We start from the raw sequence: 21,839 nt of genomic DNA, 5'->3' as shown, positions 1-21,839 counted from the left end.
GAACATTAAAATAGGGGAAGGGGTGTTTACCTGGGATAGGCAAAGTAATAAAATAAAGAAATAAAGTACAATCTTTGCATCAGATCTGCAGATAACAGCAGGTACATTCTTCTATACTTGTATTTTCCCTTGCACTGTGGATCAGCAAGATGTGGTTCCTTCCTGCTGGGTTAATTCAGTGTATAGGATCTGCCCACCTAGGAATGGCACAGCTACCAAGTGAGGCTGCCTAGAGGCTTATGTGCCATACTTTAAGACTCAATCTTTTTTCTTGCAGATCTTGTTTGGCTTTCTGCATACTGCACATTGATGCTACCTGAAGTTTAGAGAAACATCATTAACGGTTCTTCATGTCTCTTTCTTTATTTAATTTACGGAAGAAAGACTTCCCATATTCATATGTGCTGATCATTATGGCACAAGCAGGAGCAACTTTTGTCAGTCTTGGAACAATACCTACAGAAACAAGAGAAATTACTGTAGCTATCCATACAACAACAAAATCTTTGTAAATTGTGTGGTTAAACACTAATTTTTCAACATTAAAATCTGTGTACAGTAGAAGTGCTTAAATTTCATACAAGTGAACTGTTGTGCTTAATCAGATCGTTCAACACCCAAAGTGGGCCATCTGCAACCAAGATGATTAAGGGGAAAGCTGAAGAGTCTGGTACTTTTCAGTTTAGAAAAGAGACAACTGTGGTGGGGGGATGATAGAGGTTTATAAAATTATAAACAGGTTCGAGAGAGTGGACAGAATTGTTTCTGCCTTTCCCAAAATACTAGAACTTGGGGGCTCCCAATGAAGGTGATGGGCAGTAGATTCAGGACAGAAAAAGGACAGACTGATGGATAGGTCTATCAGTGGCTACTAGCCATGGTGATTACAGGGAAGTAACTCTGAATACTGGTGCCAGGAGGCAACATCAGGGGAAGGCCTCAGCTTCTATGCCCTGCTGTTGGCCCTCAAAAGTAACTGGTGGACCACCTTGTGAGACCGGATGCTGGACTTAGATTGGCTACTGGTCTGATCCAGCAGGGCTGCTCTTATGTTCTTATGCCCTGAAATTAAAGCCTCAAACATTTGTTTATTATCTTTTATACTCCTTATAGCTTGTTTCTGCTTTGAGGCTGAATCCACTCTACAGAGCAAAGTTCAAAGTCTTCCTCCAGTCTAAGGAGTGTTCTTCCAACATGAGTGGCTCTTTCTTTGAAGGAAAAGCTACAAGTCAGAATCATGGAGTTGGAAGGGACCTCCAGAGTCATCTAGTCCAACCCTCTGCACAATGCAGGACATTCACAACTACCTCTCCTCCCATGCCCAGAAGATGGCAAAAAACCTCCAGGATACCTGGCCAATCTGACCTAAAGAAAAATTTAGGCAACAGCTACTTCTGTACCAAAAAAAGGATTGTAACTAAGCCCCCACCCCCAATTTTAACAGCTTCTTTACTTTCTATAGTAGTTTGATACTGCTTTACACAAAATACTACTACTATCCAGTAGGGTAGAAATCGTTTTTTAAAACTGTATAACAGATATTTACCAGCATATAACCCAGTGAATCCATTTTCAGCAACAATTCTCTTCATTACTTCCCATATTGTTGCAGGCTTCTTCTGTGATGCTAAGAAACAAAAGAAAAAATGCTATAATGGTTGAAAGAAAAAGTGGATGTACAATTAAATGTCAACTGTACTTCTACCTCACTTTTGCTGAGGTGGCAAGTTGCATTATGAAGCACGATATTCAAGTGAGGTGATTTCGAACACTGAAACATCTTATCCCATCTACTGTATATAAACTAAAATAACCCTAAAACAAAACCATTAGAAGTCTTTATGTAATAAATTCAAATGCATAGCTAAATAACAACATCTTACATCACTGCAGAGAATGTTGGAGGCTGCAACCAGAAGAACCCTCTCTCACCCTGTTCACTCAGCATATCCAGGATGGCAAGAAAATCCCCTGCAGGGAGGCAAGGTGTGCCCTGGGGAAGCTGCTGCTCACCCTCGTCTTCCCACACCAAGGTGAGGTGGTGAGGGGAGGCAGGAAGCAGCCACACATCCACTTTGTTCCCACACCCAGGCATGGCAAGGTGCAGTGATATATGGCATGCTGCAAGGAAGCTGCTGTCTGCCCTCCTTACCCCCTCGCATCAAGGAAAGGCAGTAAGTGAGGTAGGACCACCTGTCCTCCTCACCCACTGGCAAGATAACAAGGCAGAGGGAGGAGGGCTGGGCTATGGTGGGAGATGCTGCCAAAGCAACATTTTAAAAAATCTGCACAGCCAATCAGTAGTCTTGCTGGGCAAAAGACCAACCAGGCCCTGCCCGCTTTCTAAAAACACCTGGACACCAGAAAAGGTATGGCGGTTGCTATGACGGCCACAGGTACCACGTTGGGGACACCTGGCTTAATGAATGCTGGGTAGTTGCATTTTGCACTAGCTGCAGCTTCTAAATACTTTTTAAAGCCAGCAACACAGAATACATTACAGTAGTCCATCCACAGTGTTACAAAGGTGTAGACGATGGTGAGAGCTCTTCAGGAGGGGGTTTCTTAGATAAAGCATTACATGGTGGATCTGGGAAAAACATGCTTAGTAAAAGATTAAGATCTTACTGGGTGTTGTTTCGGATTCCCAAATTTCTGTCTGTTTGTGTGTTTTTACTACATCAAAAGGTAACGTTAATAAAGCAGCAATCTGGTGGAAGAATTGTATAACAGTCAGATGCAACATTTCCTGTATATTTCTTGTATACTGTACATATGCTGGCTGACAGTCTTACAGCTGCCCTGCTAGCCACAATCTAGCACACAATTACAAGTATTAATGTCCAATAGAATTGAATGGGACTGCACTTTGTCGAACAGAAGGTATAATACCAAAGCACTGCAAAATTTTACACTTTAAACAAAAAACATGAGCCTATTCTTATGAAATGCAGTGCTTAGCCCAGAACCAAAACAGTATTTATTGCACAAACTCTGTGTTTATGTGTGAAAAGCAAGGAAAACCTACAAGTTGCAATATAGCACATGCATATTTTTGAGCAACCTGCACAAGAGTGAACTGTAAAGCTACTTGCTTTGTTTAAAGCAGCTACCGGTAAATGATAAACATGGTACAAGACCTGTCTCAAAACACTGTGTATAAATTTTATGCAGTGATTGTATACAGTTTTTAGCAGCTCAGACAACACTGCTATGTCTATTAATAATTCCATTAATTATACAGATTTAATATACAGACTAATGGTGACCCATATAGACTTCTTTTATTGCTATGCACAACTATGATGTTTTTCTGAAAATAGGTACTGCAGCTCCATTATTCTCTTAAGTTTTTTAAATAGGCTGCAATCTAACAGAAATAAGCACACTACCAATTTCAGTTGGCTTAAACACTTTTGCTTGATTGTGGCCTAAAATGCAACTACGTTTCACACTCAGAATGGCCTTCTGTGTGTGCATTTCTTTGCATGTATGGATCAGTTACTTCCACTGAAATAAATGGGAGTAGTCTGTGTATGCATGAATACATCTGAATATTCAGAGAAACCTGGATCATAGTGACTGCATCCAGTACAAAGAAAGGTATTTATGCTGATGCTCAGTTTAAATGAACAGGACTTAACTGTATGTTTAGGTGCTATTTACTTTAATAGGATCTAGGAAAGCCTAATGTTCTTTCCATTATATCACTCTCAGGCTCCCTATATTTTCATACTTTGCTTAAATACTTGCACGTACCTAACATTTTCATCAAGATACTTACCGAACCAGCTGCTGCTCCTGATGAGAAGGAGATCAGGAATGTTGCCTCATGTATGCCTGATCTCTTGCACAATCTTTTTTTGAAGTATTCATAGTTACACCAATAAATCCCTATGGAGATAACAGTATAATGTGCCAAGTCAGAAAACTGCAACAAGAACATCTTTCAAAGTATTTTGGAAAGAAAAGGGGAATTAATTGTGTTACTTCAAGTTACAAATAGTAACTTATTTGCAATGCAGCTTAAAATAATAAAGTGTTCATACAGTGACACAGTATTAACCGAGTAGGGAGGTTGATTGGTTGATGTCTGTTCCCTAGGAAACGACATGGTTGAAAGAACAATAATATGTTGGGAATAGACATGACAGCAACTCTCCACAAAACTGTAAGAGAAATGTTTAAATCTTTTTTAAAAGCTTCACTCAGTGTATCACTATTATGTAATACATATCCCATTGGTGGATATTGTATCCGCACAGCCATATTTAATAACTGAAAGACAATGCCTTAGTTTTATTTATGCATTTGGGAAAAAAATTATCCCACCCTCCAGAAAGCCTGCTTGAGGCTCCTTACATACAACATAACAATAGCACAAGTCATAAAAAATTAACCAATAAAATCCAGCATTCTAAATCCATCTAGATCATAAAACTAACATAAAAAAAGTAGTAGCTCAAAACAAGTCTCATAAAACAGTTCTCAGGCTAGAAGCAGACTGCAAAACAGTTTAGAAACATCAACCCATAATTAAAAGGCTGGGTTTGGCCTGGTGCCTAGATATTATTGGGTAGGTGCTACGTGAGACTAAATGAGAAGGGCATTCTACAGGCAAGGTGCCGCAACTGAAAAAGTCATGTACCTGGTTACCACCTGCCTCATCACTGCAGGTGGAGGAACACAGAGAGCAGATGTTTGTGAGGATATTAATGGCAGGCTGGTCAGTACAGGAGGTGGCAATCCTTCAAGTACCTTAGCTCCAAGCTGTTTAGGGCCTTCAAAGTAAGAGTCAGAACTCTGAATGGAATTTGGAGTCTTTAGACTTTACCAAATGGTCAGATTGGTTACAACATCAAAAGGAAAAACCTGCAACAGCTAAAGAATAGAATAAATAAGTATTTGTGTTGCTAGAAAAGACAGTCATGCTAGGAAAAGTTGAAGGCAGCAGGAAAAGAGGAAGACCCAACGAGAGATGGTTTGACTCAATAAAGGAAGCTACAGCCCTCAATTTGCAAGACCTGAGCAAGGCTGTCAAAGATAGGACATTTTGGAGGACATTGATTCGTAGGGTCGCCGTGAGTCGGAAGTGACTTGACGGCACTTAACACACACACACATTTGTGATGTTGAAAACCAAATCATACCTGAAAATGGAACATCTCTAAGAACAGAGGGACCCCATCCTTTCCAGAGTGAAAGCCAGCCATCTTTGCTTACATTACTAGTAATGCAAGCATGTAACTGTTTGTAAGTTAACCGGCGAGACTGCATTCTTATCCTAATCAATTCAACCGGACTTATTACAGTTGCTGAACACACTGTAATTGAGAAAAATAACAAAGTACTTAAAGATGTTTGGTAATAAAACAGTTTCCCTATGAGTGTTTATAAGACTATATTTTCTTTCTGAATTTTTTACACTATTTAAAATGCTTTACCTAGAATGAAAAACTACATAATATAGATATCTATTGGCCCAAACATAGCAAATCCAAACTATGGAGAGCAGTCAAAATGTTAGGAAAAACTGTTTGCAATGTAGACTTTAAACAACTAAAAGTTTAACTTTAATGCTACATATTAAAGACAGGTATATGACTTTTCATCTCTTAAACAAATACTGATTTTATTTAAAAATATAACCTTATTTTATTCAAACCCGTTATTTCAATGTCCGTTTAATTTTAATGGAATCCATTTCCATTAGTATTAACAAACTACCGTGTTAGTAGATTTTCAAATTTTTCAAACAAAACTATCAAAGACAGTGCAGAAGAAACATTTCCCCATCTTTTAGCCCTGGCAAAGAGATAGGGAGTGTCCTCTGGACTCCTCTTCTTCCCTGTGCTTTGTGTAATCCTCCCTTCCTTGTATACATACCTTTATCATAGCACTAAATATGGTTAGTGTTACGTCTTCAAAGTGTGTCAAATAAGGGGTCTTTTTTTTTTTTTTTTTGCAATTGCTCAAATTAGGGATGCCAACCGGCCTGGAGAAAAATCTCCTGTTCCTTTAATAGATGCTTAATGTGTGGAGATGGATGGCTGATCTTCTGCATGCCAAGCAGATGCTCTACCACTGAGCCACGGCCCCTCCAATTGCTGATCAGCAATCATGCCGATGCCAAATCCCAAAGGTCCCAACCGTGCCCTGGACTAACCCCCCCCCCTGCTACTCTGCGTGACACCCCCCAGCAGTCCAGGATCATTTTGTGGAGATCCCTCTCACATTAAGCCGCTCCGCCAAGCAGTTCGCCCACAGCCTCGGCGGAGTGAAAGCCAGAGGTGCCTGGCCACCCTGAACCACCTTCCTTCCAGTCTCCGCCTTTTCATGGCATGGAGGTAAACAACACCTGGTAGATAATTTTTTTCCCAAGTGGCTGGGAACCATAGCTCAAATGCATTTTTCTTCTTACAACTTGAGGAGATGGACAAAGTTCCCGCCTCCCCTTTTAAACAGCCAACTGTCCTACAACCAATGCTTCAGATCCTTAGTGTACCTGGCTAATTCTAGCATCCTGGGGGAGAGTAGATGGTTTGATGAGGGCCGTGGTTAAGAACTCCTTATGGAAGATTGTGAGGGTTCTGGGCCCCTTAAAGATGCTGTTGTAAGATCTGTTTTGAAAAAGTCCTCATTGGACCTTTCAGACTCGGAAATTATAGACCAGTTGAATATTCCATTCATGGGCAAGCAAGTAGAATAGCTTGTGGCTGCAGGACTGGGATTTGTAGCACTGCTTTGCAGTTGTTCTATGTCTATTGGAAAAATGGGTTACAGAACGTGATACTGAGGAATTATTGCTCCATCCCCTGGGAACTAACTTGAGAAGGGCAGCGAGGATTCATTTTATCCTCTGTGTTGCTTAACAGTTGCATGAAGTCTTGTGAGGATCTGAAGTTTGGTGATATACAAGCTATACCTAGTTATTTCTCTCCTTGTCTGCAAAGCCCAGTGAGGCAATGGATTCTTTGAAGGTGCTAGCTGAGGTCTAACAAACAAGCTCAACCTTAGTTGTTGATGGTGGGCAGGTCAGTTGAATTTGGAATTGGTATGAGGCATCAGCCTGTTCTGAATAGGGCCACACTTCCACGGAAGGAGCAACTTCAGAGGTGTTCCTGGACCAGTTTTGCAGTTTGAGAGTCAAGCAACATATGATGGTAACAGACTCATTTGTTTAAACCTGAGTCTGCTCCAATCTTGTATAAAAGAGGGTGGGGCCCAATTTGAAGAGCCATTTTCATCCACATGCACATTTCATACAGTTTACCTCCCTGTACACCCTGCCCTAAACACTCTTCTCCCAGCTGGGCTCACTTCCAGTATTAAAGATTGATGGGGAGTGGGGAGGAGGAGTACAGGTCTGCAGAAAGAGAAAGTAGGGAGTTCAGCTCCCCACATCTACTCATCTCTTTTTCTCTTAAAACTATTCCATTCCCCACTTGATACATGACTGGGTAGATCAGATTTATACAAACATGTTTCCTGCCATCACACTGTTTGAGCTTAGACACCAGCTGTGGCTCAATGGATGCTTTGTTCAATCCCTGGAATCTTCATTTAAAGGATCTCAGATTACTGTGTTTGGAAAGATCATGGAAAGCTAATAGAGCAGATGATGTTCATCTAGATGAACCCATGTTCTGATGTGCTGTAAATCAACTTCATGTGTTCAACTGTGCCCTCTTCTAGACAACAGATATGGGAACTTCAAAGGGTGCTTTGGCAATCTCTGTGCTGGACTACTGCAATGTACTGTACATAGACTGCCTCTGGGGTAGGTTAAGAAGCTACAGGTGGCTCAGAAAGCTGCAGTAAAGTTGCTGACTAGGTTTCTCTTTGTTTTTATGTTGATGGTGAATGCCTATAGATTTTTCCTCTTGGATTGCATATGCTAGTAACTATTGCTTACTGTTAACCTTGGCACAGACATAGCTTTAACAACGGTTAGTGCTGAAAAGGAAGGGAGGAGAAATTTGAGGATGCAGAAGCAGGAACGAATGAGCAAACGGCACTCCTTGACACTTAATCTTTGTTAAGGTTATGCCTCCACTTGGTGAAAATCTTGTCTGTTTAACTCCAAGGAGTATAAACTGTTTGACATTTCTTTTATGTTCACAAACACAACATCGCATAACAGAAGAGTAATAGTGCAACTTGACAGTCATAATGGCTGGTGTATTAAACAGTTCTTGTGACAACTAATGTGACTTCACCCAACCACTTCTTTTTAATCCATATTAAATATAGTTCAACAGAAAAGATGTATAGGAAACTAGATATTAGAGATCATTTAACTCACATCTGGCTATGCCACCTGCAATAAGTGGAATGTAGTCATTATCTTCTCCTAGTTTAGAAATGAAGGCATCACGTAGTTGATCATAGCAGGTAAAATAAATTACTGTTGTTGGAACTGACACTGCTCTAAAATAAATATAAATATTTAGTGAGGCCTGTCAATCATTTGAAATATTTCTGTCAATTATCTGTTTTCAGCTTAACCAATCAGCAAACGAATTAAAATATTATAGTGACTCAGAACTATTTTAAATGACTTTTTTCGTGCAACATGTCCACAGCTGATAGTCCTTTAAGAAAAGATTTTGGGTATAACTAAAAAGTAGCACACTCTGCTGCAAATGTATTGCATTCTTCCAGCACTCCAGAGGGCAATATTTGTTTGTGAGAAAATGCAGTGCTTCACCCTGGTAGTACTATGACTACAATACTAAATATTACACAGAATAGGTTTCATGGGCACTTTTTGGATAGCACCAGTGATTATTACCGAAATTCATCCCACCATGAACCTTCCCCTGACCAAGACCATTTTCTTATTATTTACAACTTTTTATAAATTCTTTAAATGCTGAGAGTTCTGAACTATCTGTACACCAGTACTAGTTTAGAAAGGGGCATAGAATTTACCCTTGAAAGACCAATTTCAACTCTCTTCCTTGAGTTTGATGCCCTACAAGTAAGTATTAGTCATAGCTGTAACTGGAAAAGTTTTCACCAGCTCTGTAGAGAGGGAAAACAAGGAAGGAACTTTCAGAACCTATTCTGAAAGAATATGGTTCCCCCCTTCCACTCCTTTAGAGTACCCTACTATTACACAGACACTCCTCCTGCCAAAAACTTCAGGTGTTATAACTGAAGAAAGATTCTCTTTCACATGAAATAGAGTACTGATTCTATTGTGCTTGCTGCAATGTATTATCTAAAATTAAGTAATATTTTTCTTCAGAATTTATTCATATATAGATGTTATCAATTGGTTGAGACACATATGATTAAAAAGTTTTTAAAATTTAATTTTAACTACACTCATTCTACTATTTACTTCTTACTTGTCAATATAGACATGTCTGCTTCTAACAGACGAGGGAGGTGGGCAGAGCATCCTTTTTCTACAGATTTCAGTTTGTTATTACTATTGTTGCTGCCTATACAATAACAGAAATATACTATGCAAGGCAAGAAGAAAATGTGACTTACAGTGATGGAGGCAGTCCACTCCACAGTGCTTTCACACCTTCTCTTTGAACAATTTTCACAAAAGCATCCTAAAATATCCAAATACAGAGATAGAAATAAAGGGTCATGGATTTCTGTAAATCTTGTCTGGTGGCTAGAAAAAGCTGCAAAAATAACTATGGTCCAAAATTGCCTCACACATTAACAGTGTAATATTAAACAGAGTGATACCCATCTAAGCCCACTGACTCCTACAGACTTAAGAGGGTGCAACTTTGTTTAGGATTGCACAGCATGGCTCTAGTCTTAGCAAACAATGTAAATAGTTTTAGCTGTATTATAATTAGGCTTCCTTATGCTTAAAATTGGCATGTGTCTATATTTTTCTGGGACTAGTTTGTTTCTAACATTAGGGCTCTAGAAAAGTTTGATAGATGATGAATATTAATAATAACAAGATATTTATTTAAAGTATTTATAAACCTGCCTTTCCCCTGAGCATTTCTGCAGTTACATAACTGAAGTAATGCCTTAACTAAATGTTTCAAAAGACATGGAGTGGTGGCAGTCCAACTGTATTTTTGTCCCTCTCTTTCTTGTAACATCTACCGTATATACTCACGTATAAGCCGTTTTTCAGCCCAAAAAAAGGGCTGAAAAAGCCGAACTCGGCTTATACGCGGGTCAATACGGTAGAGGGGGGAGGGGGAAGGAGGGAGGAGGGAGTTGGGAACTTACCTCCATCACCACCGCTGCCGGGCCCAGGCGCCTTCCTCTGGCCGGGAGGGGCCTGCCTGCGCAGGCAGGAGGCCCCTGCCGGCCGCGGCGCCGCCGGCCGCGCACCTGGCCGCCTCCCTCTGGCCGGGAGGGGCCTTGCGAAGGCCCCCGCCGGCCGCGCGCCTGGCCGCCTCCCTCTGTCCAGGAGGGGCCTTGCGAAGGCCCCCACCGGCCGCGGCGCCGCTGGCCGCGCGCCTGGCCGCCTCCCTCTGGCCGGGAGGGGCCTGCCTGCGCAGGCAGGAGGCCCCCGCCGGCCGCGCCGCCGCCGACCACGCGCCTGGGCGCCTTCCTCCGGCTGGCAGGGGCCTCCTGCCAGCCCAGGAAGGCCGCACCGCCGCCGCCGATTCGCCGCCTCTTCAGGTAAGTAGGGGGTTCAGGGGCTCTTCCCCCTCCCCCCCTTGGATGGCACTGGGGTCGGGGTGGGTTGGGGTGGGTTGGGAGGGCCCGGAGGCCGGCGGGAGGGTGACCTGGGGCAGGGGCCCTGCGCTCTAAAATGGCGGCCGCCATTTTAGAGCGCAGCATTGCCGGTAAAGTGAATTTCTTATTGACCCTCGGCTTATACGCGGGTCAATAAGAAATTCCCTTTTCTGGCCTCAAATTTGGGGGGTCGGCTTATACTCGGGTCGGCTTATACCCGAGTATATACGGTAGGTCAATGCAGTGCTTATAGCAATATTATGCTCGTAGCAATATTATTAGGTGGGCATGGTTTGAAACTGTGGGACTGTGAACGCCCTATGTTAAAAGTGCTTTTAACTCAACTAAAATATTTTTCAGTCCTGTAAAAGCACTCTCAAATTTATGTTTTGCTCCCTTTGCAATTTTTTGAGTCTAACAAGCTCAGCCCCCAAACTGACTTAGGGCAGAAGCTTACATAGGGAACACCTTCAACATAAGGGGTGTCAAACCACCTCTATCAACTCTGATGAAATTTAGGATAGTATATATTGATCTTATAGCTGTAATCTGAGTTTGCAGGCCCAATTTTGGGCAACATATACCACAAATAAATAAAACCATAAACTTGATCACTCTACTCAAGCTGGGCCCATCCTACTACCAAATGTAAAGCCTGGCCCAGAATCCAGAAATGACTGTCTCTGTGTAATTTACATACATCTGCTCTATTTTAAATATGAGTTTGTTTTTATTTGAAGTAGCTTTCTGACTTACAGGGACCCCATGGAAAGCACACATTTAGCTGCACTGGTTTCCAGTAGAGTACCCAGTCAGGTTCAAGGTTTTGATGTTGACCTTCAAAGCCCTAAACGGGTACCTGCGGGACCATCTCTTCCATTATACCCCTCAGAGAACATTACATTACATTCAATGGGAAATAACTTGCTGGTGGTCCTTGGCTGTCCTTGACCAGAGCCTTCTCGGCTCTGGCCCCAGCCTGGTGGAATTCTCTCTCTAATTTTGCAGGGCCTACAAGACTGAGATGTTCTGCCAGGCCTATGGTTGAGAATAGCAACGGTTTCCATCTTGGATGGCCTCCCTTCTCCCCCCTTTCTTCTCTTTTCTTAACTTACATTGTTAGTTATATCTACCCTACCTACCCTTGTCCTTCCTCTACTGAGACTGTTTTCCTTATCTCTTACGCTGTTAGCCCTGCCACTGGAGTTGATTAGAGCCACCATTAGAACTTTAAAATGTTGAGATTTTTAACTGGCACAGTAAATGTTTTAAACTGTGCAATATGTTGTGAGCTGCCCCGAGCCCGACGTTGCTGGGGAGTGATACTAGTCAATCAATCAAACAAACAAACAAATATGTATATTTCACCTTACCCTCATGCCAGTAAACTGCCCAGATGCCTTATGACTACCTTTACTGGTTCCATTTTCATAGACACAAACACGATCCATAAGGCCATCAGAATCCACAAAACATTTTCCTGATAAAAGGATAAACAGAAGGCAATAAACAAGCAGACACACACAGACTTAAGTTGACAGAGGGAGGGTGGTTAAGCACATTTTTATATGCAGGAAGTATGTATATGGAGAAGACATCTTAAGATTTATGCCGGTGTATTATATTTCCCATTTAGTTCACACACTGGTATTCTGAATTCCCTGTGGAATGTAGTTGTATGTCAGAGGCACTTCATGGATATTGCCCAAGAAGGAAATGTTGATGAACAAATACGATTTCCCATTTCATTCTGTCACTATTATTATTATTATTTTCAAATTTATAACCTGCCCCCCAAGAGCTTACATGGTCTTATGTGGAGATTTTAATGCTAGAATTGGGCCAGGGTCGAGGAGAGCTATTGTCAATTTGAAGGCACAGACGGCTTTGCATGCTCAGATCCTAGAACGAACAGCAAAGGATATGGTGATAAACAAGGAAGGACTGAAACTCCAGGAAATGCTTGCATTGGCTAATTTGTGCATATTTCACGGTTCAAATTTTGATGTATCTTGAGGGTCCTTTACATACTTGTCTACTTGTAGAGCTAGTACAGTTGATTGTATAGCAATATCCTCAGGACTGTTAAATCAAGTGCTTAATTCGAGGTTGTGGACTCACCTATAAGTGATCACTGTCCACAGAGTTTAATAGTCAATATTGAGTCCAATGTTAAGCTAAAGTCTGCTCAAACTTCCGCAGATGGTCTTGTTCCAGGAGCAAGGAGACTCAGGTGATCAGAACATTTGTATAATAAAATTGCACATACTCTTACTAATTCTAAATTGGCCTCACTAACAGAAGTCATATTACATCAAGACGCTGATGTGTTAATACCATTTGAGGCCATTAGTTTCCATCTTAAGCCCTTGCTCATAAATCACAAGGTCATGAAATTATCACCTTATGCTAAAAATGGTTGGTTTGATCACGATTGCAAAATACATAAAAAAGAACTTATAGCCACCATGAGGAAAGTGAGACGGTCCAACAATGGAACACAGATGGCCTATCTTTTAAACCGAAGGTCTAAATGTTAATTAAAAAAATATAAAATGTTAATTAAAAAAAAGAAAAAAGGAGTGTGCTATATCTTTTTGGAAGGAATTAGAAAAAGCAGTATTTGAGAAAAATGATCCCCATTTTTTGGAATTGGTCTCTAACAAAATTAGGGATCCCAGTGCCAGGATGGAGGCCCATATATCAGGCCATGATTGGTTTTGTTATTTTAGTAAGGTTTTTGGATTTCATCTGGTTCCCCAAGCCTCCGAACAAATCGAGAATACTATTTTGGACCCTGTAGGGCTTCCAGATTGGGCACCAGTTTCTGAGTCCCAGGTTGTTGGCTTAATAAACTCACTAGAATCAGGAAAGGCCCCAGGCGAAGATATGATCCCTCCGGAGTTATATAAAGCATTTTCAAGTTGGTGGGCACCCATCCTAGCCAAGGTTTTCACCCAAATTAATAAAACGGGCTATTTAGTTCCTGGATGGAAATTGAGTACTGTAGTGCCCATACATAAAAAAGGAGATAAGTCTGCCCCTCACAACTACAGGCCGATTAGTCTGTTGGACATAGCATTGAAACTATATAGCAAACATCTTCTCCTGAAGCTGGAAGATTGGGTAGCTACGTAGCAAATCATATACCCAATGCAAGCAGAATTTAGAAAAGGGGTTATACCATAGACCAATGCCAAGTTCTCCATCAGTTGGCCTATTCAGCTATAAATGGTCCAACAAAGTCATTGTATGTAGCATTTGTTGATTTGGCTGCTGCATTCGACTCTATAGACAGACCTCTCTTATGGCAAAAGCTAGCATCTACGAATATTGATAAGTGCTTGCTGTTTTTACTTTCCCAGTTGCACAACAATACTTATGCTCAAATTAGGGTAGGGATTACAGGTTCTCTAACCGAAAAAATCCCAACCCGTAGGGGAGTGAAACAGGGCTGTGTATTGGCTCCCCTATTATTTAATTTATATATTAATAACATTGTCGAGAGACTTTCGGGCCCTCAATTTACTCCACCTTCTCTGGACCAACAGAAAATATCAATACTCCTCTATGCAGATGATATGGCCTTAACATCCCTAACTAAAATAGGCCTTAGAAGACTATTGAATCAACTGGGGACATATTGCAGGGAGGATGCCTTAAACATCAATTATGAAAAAACTAAGGTTATGGTTTTTAAGAAGAGGGCAAATATATCCTAATGGTTCATCCTTGGTAACCCCATATAGCAATGCAGCTTTTTAAAAATCTTGGCATGATATTTAAAGAATCTTTGAATTGGACTGCACAGTTGGCCGCAGTTAGATCATCTGCCTTAAAGATGGTAGGGGCGATCCTGAGCTTCTACCATTCAAAAGGAGGCCACCTTATTGATCCAGCACAGAAACTTTTTGTAAGTAAGGTTGTACCACATCTTTTATATGGAGTTGAAATCTGGGGGTGGAATGAGAATATTCTATCTAGCCTTGAAATTACGCAGACCCAATTTCTTAGACGTATTTTGGCCCTCCCAAAGGGGACCTCAGCTGTCTTGATGCGAGCTGAAACAGGTCTGCCTTCTCTTAAAGCAAGAGCACATTTAGCCATCCTAAAATATTGGAAAAAGAATAAATTTGACAGTTCAAACTCATTCAGACAGCAGTCATTTAATATTCTGTCTAAAGGTGCCGGACGTCTCGCCTTCTATAACAGCATACTTTCACGCTATTCCATACCAGATGACCTGTTAGGGTCATTGGTGGACAATTGCCAGCTTCGAGATTGGATTTATAAAATGGACGCACTAATAGATCATTCTTTAATTCTTAAGTCCAAAACAGCACCTTGGTTCAAATTTATTAAGTCCAACCATAGCAGAAGCTCTTACTTAGCCAATATTACCAATCAAAATCTTAGAGTAAATTTCACTTCCCTACATTTTCAAACAATGACAACAGCAGTGCTTCTGGGGCGCTATTCTCAAACACCTTTAGATCAGCAGATCTGTATATGTGGTGCCCCTGTTCTGGAGGATTTACCACATTACGTCCTTTCTTGCTCATTATATGCTCATCCCAGGAGTAGATTTCTTGCAGCCCTTTTGGCTGGGATGAGTACTTTGTCGGTTACTGAAAAAATTAAACTTTTGCTGTAGGACTGTGACACACATATTTCTTATCGGGTTGCACAGTTTGCACTTGCAGCAAAGAAAATCAGGCTTAAGGAGGTTTTACAGAGAGCAAATACTTAGAGCCTTCATGGTTTAATGTTTCAGTCCGTTTTACTGATATTGATGTTTTAATGTTTTATATTCCATTTCTTAAAGGTGAATGTTATCTGTGTTTTACTATTGTATTTCTTTGTACTGAATATTGTGACAGCCTATGGCTATACAATAAAAACTTACTTGCTATAACCTGCCCTTCCCGGCCAAGGCCAGGCTCAGGGCAGGTAACAACATTAAAACCACACTTTAACAATAAAATACATTAAAACCATAAAATATCATTTCTAAAATTATTAATACAATACAAGGCACCATATAATATGGTGCCTGCTATAGCAAGGGTGCCAACACCAAGGTAAGATCTTCAAACCGAGTCTGCAATCCCCCCCCATAATTCAGTAGTCAATAATTGTTGTACATAAGGGGGGAGGGAGTAGGAAGGTCAGCATTGATATTATCTGTGGCTGTCCTCAATCATAGGCCTGGTGGAATAGTTCCTGGTGGAACTCTTTCAGGTCCTGCAGGGCCCTGATATTACTAGGCAGAGCATTCCTCTAGTCCAAAGCCAGGGCTGAAAAAGCCCTGGCTCTTGTCGAGGACAGTCGCACACTCTTAGGACCAGGGACCACCAATAGATTTTCATCAGCAGAGTGCGGCGCTGAGGTCCTAACTAACTAACTCTGGATTAAATTGAACATGCATACGGTGACTCTCATATATGTGTAATCAACATGCTACACTTTGCCCAGGACAGTCACAACACATTACCGAAGTGTAAAGTGTTAAGCAAGGCAGTCACTACAGCTATGCAGATGTACCTTTGAGGGATGGATTGCTCTGGACTTGTAGCCGGACTTTGACAACATCTAGGGGTGTCACTAGGGCAAAAAAAAAAAAAAATCCACAATGTCATATATATTTTAAATGAAGAATTGTCTTTGTCTTCATACCTTAATGTGTGGCTCACAATTTTAAAATGTAACTAAATGAATTAATTAGCATAAGTAGAATATCAGCATTACTTTAAACAGACTCCAGATTTCATGGTTGAAGAAGTCCTTGCAAGGTAAGTAACAGCTTATTCAGGAACCAGGATACAAATATGATGAATTAGATATATACTTTGTGTTTTTAAAGAATTACAATTAAATCCAATTATTACAACTAACCACAAACAAAACGGGGCTGCCAATATCATAAGAACATTATCAGAGCCTTGTTGAATCAGACCCAAAGTCCAACTAATTAATATATCCAGTTTCCCATAGCAACCAGATGCCTCCAGGAAACTCATAAATAGGGCAGGAAGGTAATAACTTTCTCTTCTTTTTGCCCCCATTAGCTAACATTTAGAATAGAATATGTATGTCAACGTAACACTAAGATCCACATGGGGACAGGCATGTGTAGTTTCCACCAATACAGTGCAGCAGCAGTGGGGCTTCCACATAGCAGGTTTCCCCATAAATTTCCTGCCCTGGTCCCCAAGGCAGTGGCTGTTTCCCTGTCCTCACCACCAGGGCTTTATAACAATAACAATATATGTGAAGTTTTGCTGCAATCTTTCCCAAAACTTCATCACAAAGAAAATTTTGGAAAGATCAGAGGAAAGCCTGGGAAGTGCCCATATGCACATGATCCTATTGGGTGGGGGAAACTGCTTCCCAACAGCAGTGAACCCAAGGCAAATAACTTGTGTGGAAATGACAAAATTGTGTTCAAATATTTATACTCACCCAAAAGAGATGTTATAACAGCACCACAACAAGAGGAAAATGCTTGCTGAGAAGTTGTGACGCTGTATAATCCATTTCCGTTGGAATCCATAGTTTAGTCCTTGAAAAACATAAATCATTACAAAAAGTAAAAACAGCATACTGCAGTTTATATTTAGAACTCAGATTGCTACTATAACATGTAGCATTATTCACCAGCAATTGCTCTTTAATGATGCAAGTCATGTTTATTATTTCATTATATTCTGAAAACTGAATACTAAAGTATTTAAACTGCACACAATTAACAACAGACAGAGTTTGCAGAAAGTCACTTTGGTCCACTGCCATTAACCCTATGCCACCAGGGCCTCTTCAGAGTTTTTTTTTAAACTGGCAATTGAATAGTGTTGTATCGTTATAACATTATAACAGTTTTCATTTGAAAAAATTAAGTCTTTTGTGTGTGAAGTGCTGTCAAGCCACTTCTGACTTATGGTGACCCTATAAATTAATAGACCTTGCTCAGGTCTTGCAAACTGAAGGCCATGACTTGTTTATTGAGTCAATCCATCTCATGTTGGGCCTTTTTTCCTGCTGCCTTCAACTTTTCCTAGCATCATTGTCTTTTTCAGTGACTTGCCTTCTCATAATGTGACCAAAGTACAATAGCTTCAGTTTAGTCATTTTAGCTTCTAGGAAGAGTTTACGCTTGATTTGATCTAGAACACACTTATTTGTTTTTTTGGCAGTCTACAATATCCATAAAACTCTCCTCTAACACAACATTTCAAATGAACCAACCTTCTTCATTGTCCAACTTTCAAACCCATACATAGTAATGGGAAATACTATGGCATGTATTATCTTGATCTTAGTCACCAGGGACACATCCTTACATTTAAGAATCTTTTCTAGCTCCTTCATGGCTGCCCTTCCCAGTCTCAATTTCTTGGTTGCAGTCTCTCTCTTGGTTGATGATGAAGCCAAGGAATAGAAAATCTTCAACCATTTCAGTTTCTACATCATCAACCTTAAAGTTCTGTAATTCCCCAGTAGTCATTACTTTTGTCTTCTTGATGTTCAGCTGTAATCCTGCTTTGGCACTTTCTACTTTGACCTTCATCAAAAGTCGCTTCACTATTTTCTGCCAGTAATGTGGTATCATCTATATATCTCAAATTGTTAATGTTCCTTTCACCAATTTTCACTCAGCCTTCATCTAAACCTAATCCAAAAACACCAAAACATTCATAGTGCCAAAATACAATCTAAACAACATTCCTGAAAAGTTTAAAGACAATGTAAAGAACAGATTTGAATCACTAAGTTCAACTGAACGGGAACTGGAAGGCCTATGGGTTGAAACCAGAGATATCATCAAGGAAGAATGCACAAAAACTATTCCTGAAGCCAAAAGAAATGAAAAGCCTTGATAGATGACGGATGAAACTCGTAAAATTAGATAGACAAGAAGCAAAAGTAAAAGGTGACAGAAATAGAATCAGAAGTCTACATGCAGTGTCCCAGTGATTGGCACATAAAGAAAGAGAGAAGCCACAGCCCTCAGTTTGCAAGACCTGAGCAAGGCTGCTAATGATAGAACATTTTGGAGATCAATAATTCATAGGGTTGCCATAAGTCATAGGAGACTTGACAGCACACATATCAGAGGTAGGATCAAAAAAGCTATTTTAAGCATTCCCAAGGGGATTTCTGATTCCCCTGCCCCTTGAATCCCAAATCTCCATACAATCTCACAAACTGCTTCTCAAACTCCGTTTCAAGAGAAATTTGCCAAGCAGAAGGGAGAGCTGTTTGAGAACAAGTCTAAAACTCCCTTAGGCACATGCATCTTTGGATCTAGGCCAACATCCAAGGTAATTTCAATACTGTGATTCAACCTCTGTGAAATTTAGAGCCTCTAAAGCCAAACACTACTTTGAGATAAATCCACGTTCTGACAAGCTTGCGGTGAAAAAGTGAGATTTGGTAGAGTGCTATTAAGGGAGAGAGGTGCAGCCATATTAGTCTGTTGCAGCAAACAAAACAGAAGTACAGTGGTACCTTAAAGACTCGCAACATTTATTCTAACATGATCTTTTGTAAGTCAGAGCTCCCTTCCTCAGACCCACAAAAGCTCATATTGGAATACCGTTGCTAGTCTTTAAGACAGATTTGTTTTATTTTGCTACTAACACATGCAGTGAATTTTGGACAAGGTTTGTGGCAACTTTTCAAACATCAACAATACCACTGTATGTAACTGTTTCCAGATGTGAACTTGGACACTTGGGGATAAACACCAATACCGCAAACAATTGTAAGCAATACATTCAGCTATCTTGCTTCCAGTTTAATCTTCAAAGGAAACCAGTTAACTGGATTTAAAGGCATTACACAGGCAGTTGGCTCACTAGAAATTAGTTCTGCGACTTGGATTTAATAGGGTTGGCTAAAACTAACATGGGGAGCAACCCCACAAATAAATAGGGTTGCCAGCCTCCAGGTACTGCTATTACAACTGATCTCCAGCTAAAAGAGATCAGTTCACCTGGAGAAACTGGCCACTTTGGCAATGGGACTCTATGGCATTGAAGTCCCTCCCCTTCCCAAACCCTCCTCAGGCTCCGCCCCAAAAACCTCCCGCCAATGGCAAAGAGGCTCCTGACAACCCTACAAACAAATCAATGCAGGAAACAACTGAAAAGCATTTAAAACTGGGCGACCCAAAAACAACAGCACCAAAAGAAGGGGAAAGACTAAAGTTTTTGTTTAAATCAAAGGGGAGAAAAGAAGAGACAGTTTATTTATTTGTTTAAAATGTGTAGCCTGCCCTCCCCAGCTCAGGGCTGGTAATATCATTTAAAAACCATACCACAACATAGTGGCAACAATAAAAACCAACAGAAATTAGAGAAAAATCAGAGTTTGAGAAATTAATGCTCCAAGATAAAGTTTCAACTTCAAAAATATGTGCAATTTTATTAAAAGATAATTTAAATTCAACATTGGGTTATAGGGACAAATGGAACATTTATTTAGATAAACCGCTGAATGATCAAGAATGGGAATATATTTTTAAAAGGGATTAGATTTATCCGTTAGTTTGCAAATAAGAGAAAATCTAATTAAGATGGTAAATATGTGGTATTTAACTCCAATTAGAATAAGTAAAATCTACAAATCAGTGAATAATAGTTGTTGGTACTGCGATAAAAACCAAGCAACTTCATACATATGTGGTGGAAGTGTGAGAGAGCTATAACGTTCTGGACTGAAATAGTGAAATACCTATCTGTTGGAATGGAGATTGACATTCCGTGTAAACCTGAGATACTCTTGTTAAATTTAGTCCCTAACCTAAGATAAACGATGTATGGGGTTACACATGATAACTGCTGCTAGAATGACCTTTGCCAGTCCCCGGAAACAAAAAAACGACTCCAAAGATAGAGGAACGGTTGGTTAAAGTTAAAGAAATATATGTATTAATAAAGTTAACTACACATCAGAAAAATGGTGATACAATGAGCCTAGATGAGCTATGGTTACGAGCTGTAAATAAAATGGAAAATCTTATAATCAAGGGTGAGAAAGGACGATGTGCTGCAATGATAGTCTAGCTATTTTTATGGCGACCCCTTTTTGGGGTTTTCATGGCAAGAGACTGACAGAGGTGGTTTGCCAGTGCCTTCCTCTGCACAGCAACCCTGGTCTTCCTTGGTGGTCTCCCATCCAAATACTAACCAGGGCTGACTCTGCTTAGCTTCAGAGATCTGACGAGATCAGGCTAGCCTGGGCCATCCAGGTCAGGAGGACTAAACCATGTTTTTGGTGTGGTAGTATGAATTGTATCTGTTAATTTTTTTAAGTTTGTGTGTGTGTTAAGTGCCGTCAAGTCGCTTCCGACTCATGGCGACCCTATGAATGAAAGTCCTCCAAAATGTCCTATCTTTGACAGCCTTGTTCAGATCTTGCAAACTGAAGGCTATGGCTTCCTTTATTGAGTCAATCCATCTCTTGTTGGGTCTTCCTCTTTTCCTGCTGCCCTCAACTTTTCCTAGCAGGACTGTCTTTTCCAGTGACTCTTGTCGTCTCATGACGTGACCAAAATACGATAGCCTCAGTTTAGTCATTTTAGCTTCTAGGGTCAGTTCAGGCTTGATTTGATCTATAACCCACTGATTTGTTTTTTTGGCAGTCCACGGAATCCGTAACACTCTCCTCCAACACCACATTTCAAAGGAATCTATTTTCTTCCTATCAGCTTTCTTCACTGTCCAGCTTTCACACCCATACATAGTAATAGGGAATACGATGGCATGAATTAATCTAGTCTTGGTGGCCAGTGACACATCCTTACACTTCAAAATCTTTTCTAACTCCTTCCTGGCTGCCCTTCCCAGTCTCAATCTCCTTCTGATTTGGTTCTTGTAGGTTATCTGGGCTGTGTAACCCTGGTCTTGGTATTTTCTTTCCTAACGTTTCGCCAGCAGCTGTGGCAGGCATCTTCAGAGGAGTAACACTGAAGGACAGTGTCTCTCAGTGTCAAGTGTGTAGGAAGAGTAATATTTAGTCAGAAAGGGGGGGGGTTGAGCTGAAACATTGTCCTGCAAAAAGTATCAAAGGTAATGAGCTAATCATTGTCCTGTAAGTATCAAGATAATGTGCTAATGAGGGTGTGGTATGTTAATATGGAACCATTGTATCCTGAAGTG

General features: G+C 40.6%; 1 protein-coding gene across 1 annotated transcript; it reads right to left on the bottom strand.

Moving 5' to 3' along the window:
• Positions 1-305: 305 nt before the first annotated feature.
• SLC25A40 (solute carrier family 25 member 40) lies at positions 306-17,230 on the bottom strand. The gene is made up of 10 exons (XM_056857409.1): positions 17,140-17,230; positions 16,222-16,281; positions 12,051-12,157; positions 9,505-9,572; positions 8,306-8,430; positions 5,151-5,324; positions 3,785-3,894; positions 2,629-2,710; positions 1,547-1,627; positions 306-456 (listed from the first exon to the last, which is right to left on the bottom strand). The coding sequence occupies exons 1-10, from the start codon at positions 17,228-17,230 to the stop codon at positions 338-340; spliced, it is 1,017 nt and encodes a 338-aa protein (XP_056713387.1). The 3' UTR covers positions 306-337.
• Positions 17,231-21,839: the final 4,609 nt, after the last annotated feature.

Source organism: Euleptes europaea, chromosome 11 (assembly GCF_029931775.1).
Source record: "Euleptes europaea isolate rEulEur1 chromosome 11, rEulEur1.hap1, whole genome shotgun sequence".
Taxonomy (NCBI): domain Eukaryota; kingdom Metazoa; phylum Chordata; class Lepidosauria; order Squamata; family Sphaerodactylidae; genus Euleptes; species Euleptes europaea.
This window is presented reverse-complemented; position numbering and strand designations above follow the sequence as displayed.

Bases quoted from the DNA above. Each gene is read 5' to 3' on its own strand.
- SLC25A40 (XM_056857409.1), bottom strand. From the start codon at position 17,230: ATGGATTCCAACGGAAATGGATTATACAGCGTCACAACTTCTCAGCAA. The intron at 8,431-9,504 runs GTAAGTCACATT...TATTTATTTTAG, and splicing joins AGTGGACTGCCTCCATCACT to AGCAGTGTCAGTTCCAACAA. The intron at 3,895-5,150 runs GTATGATTTGGT...TTATCTCCATAG, and splicing joins TAGAGATGTTCCATTTTCAG to GGATTTATTGGTGTAACTAT.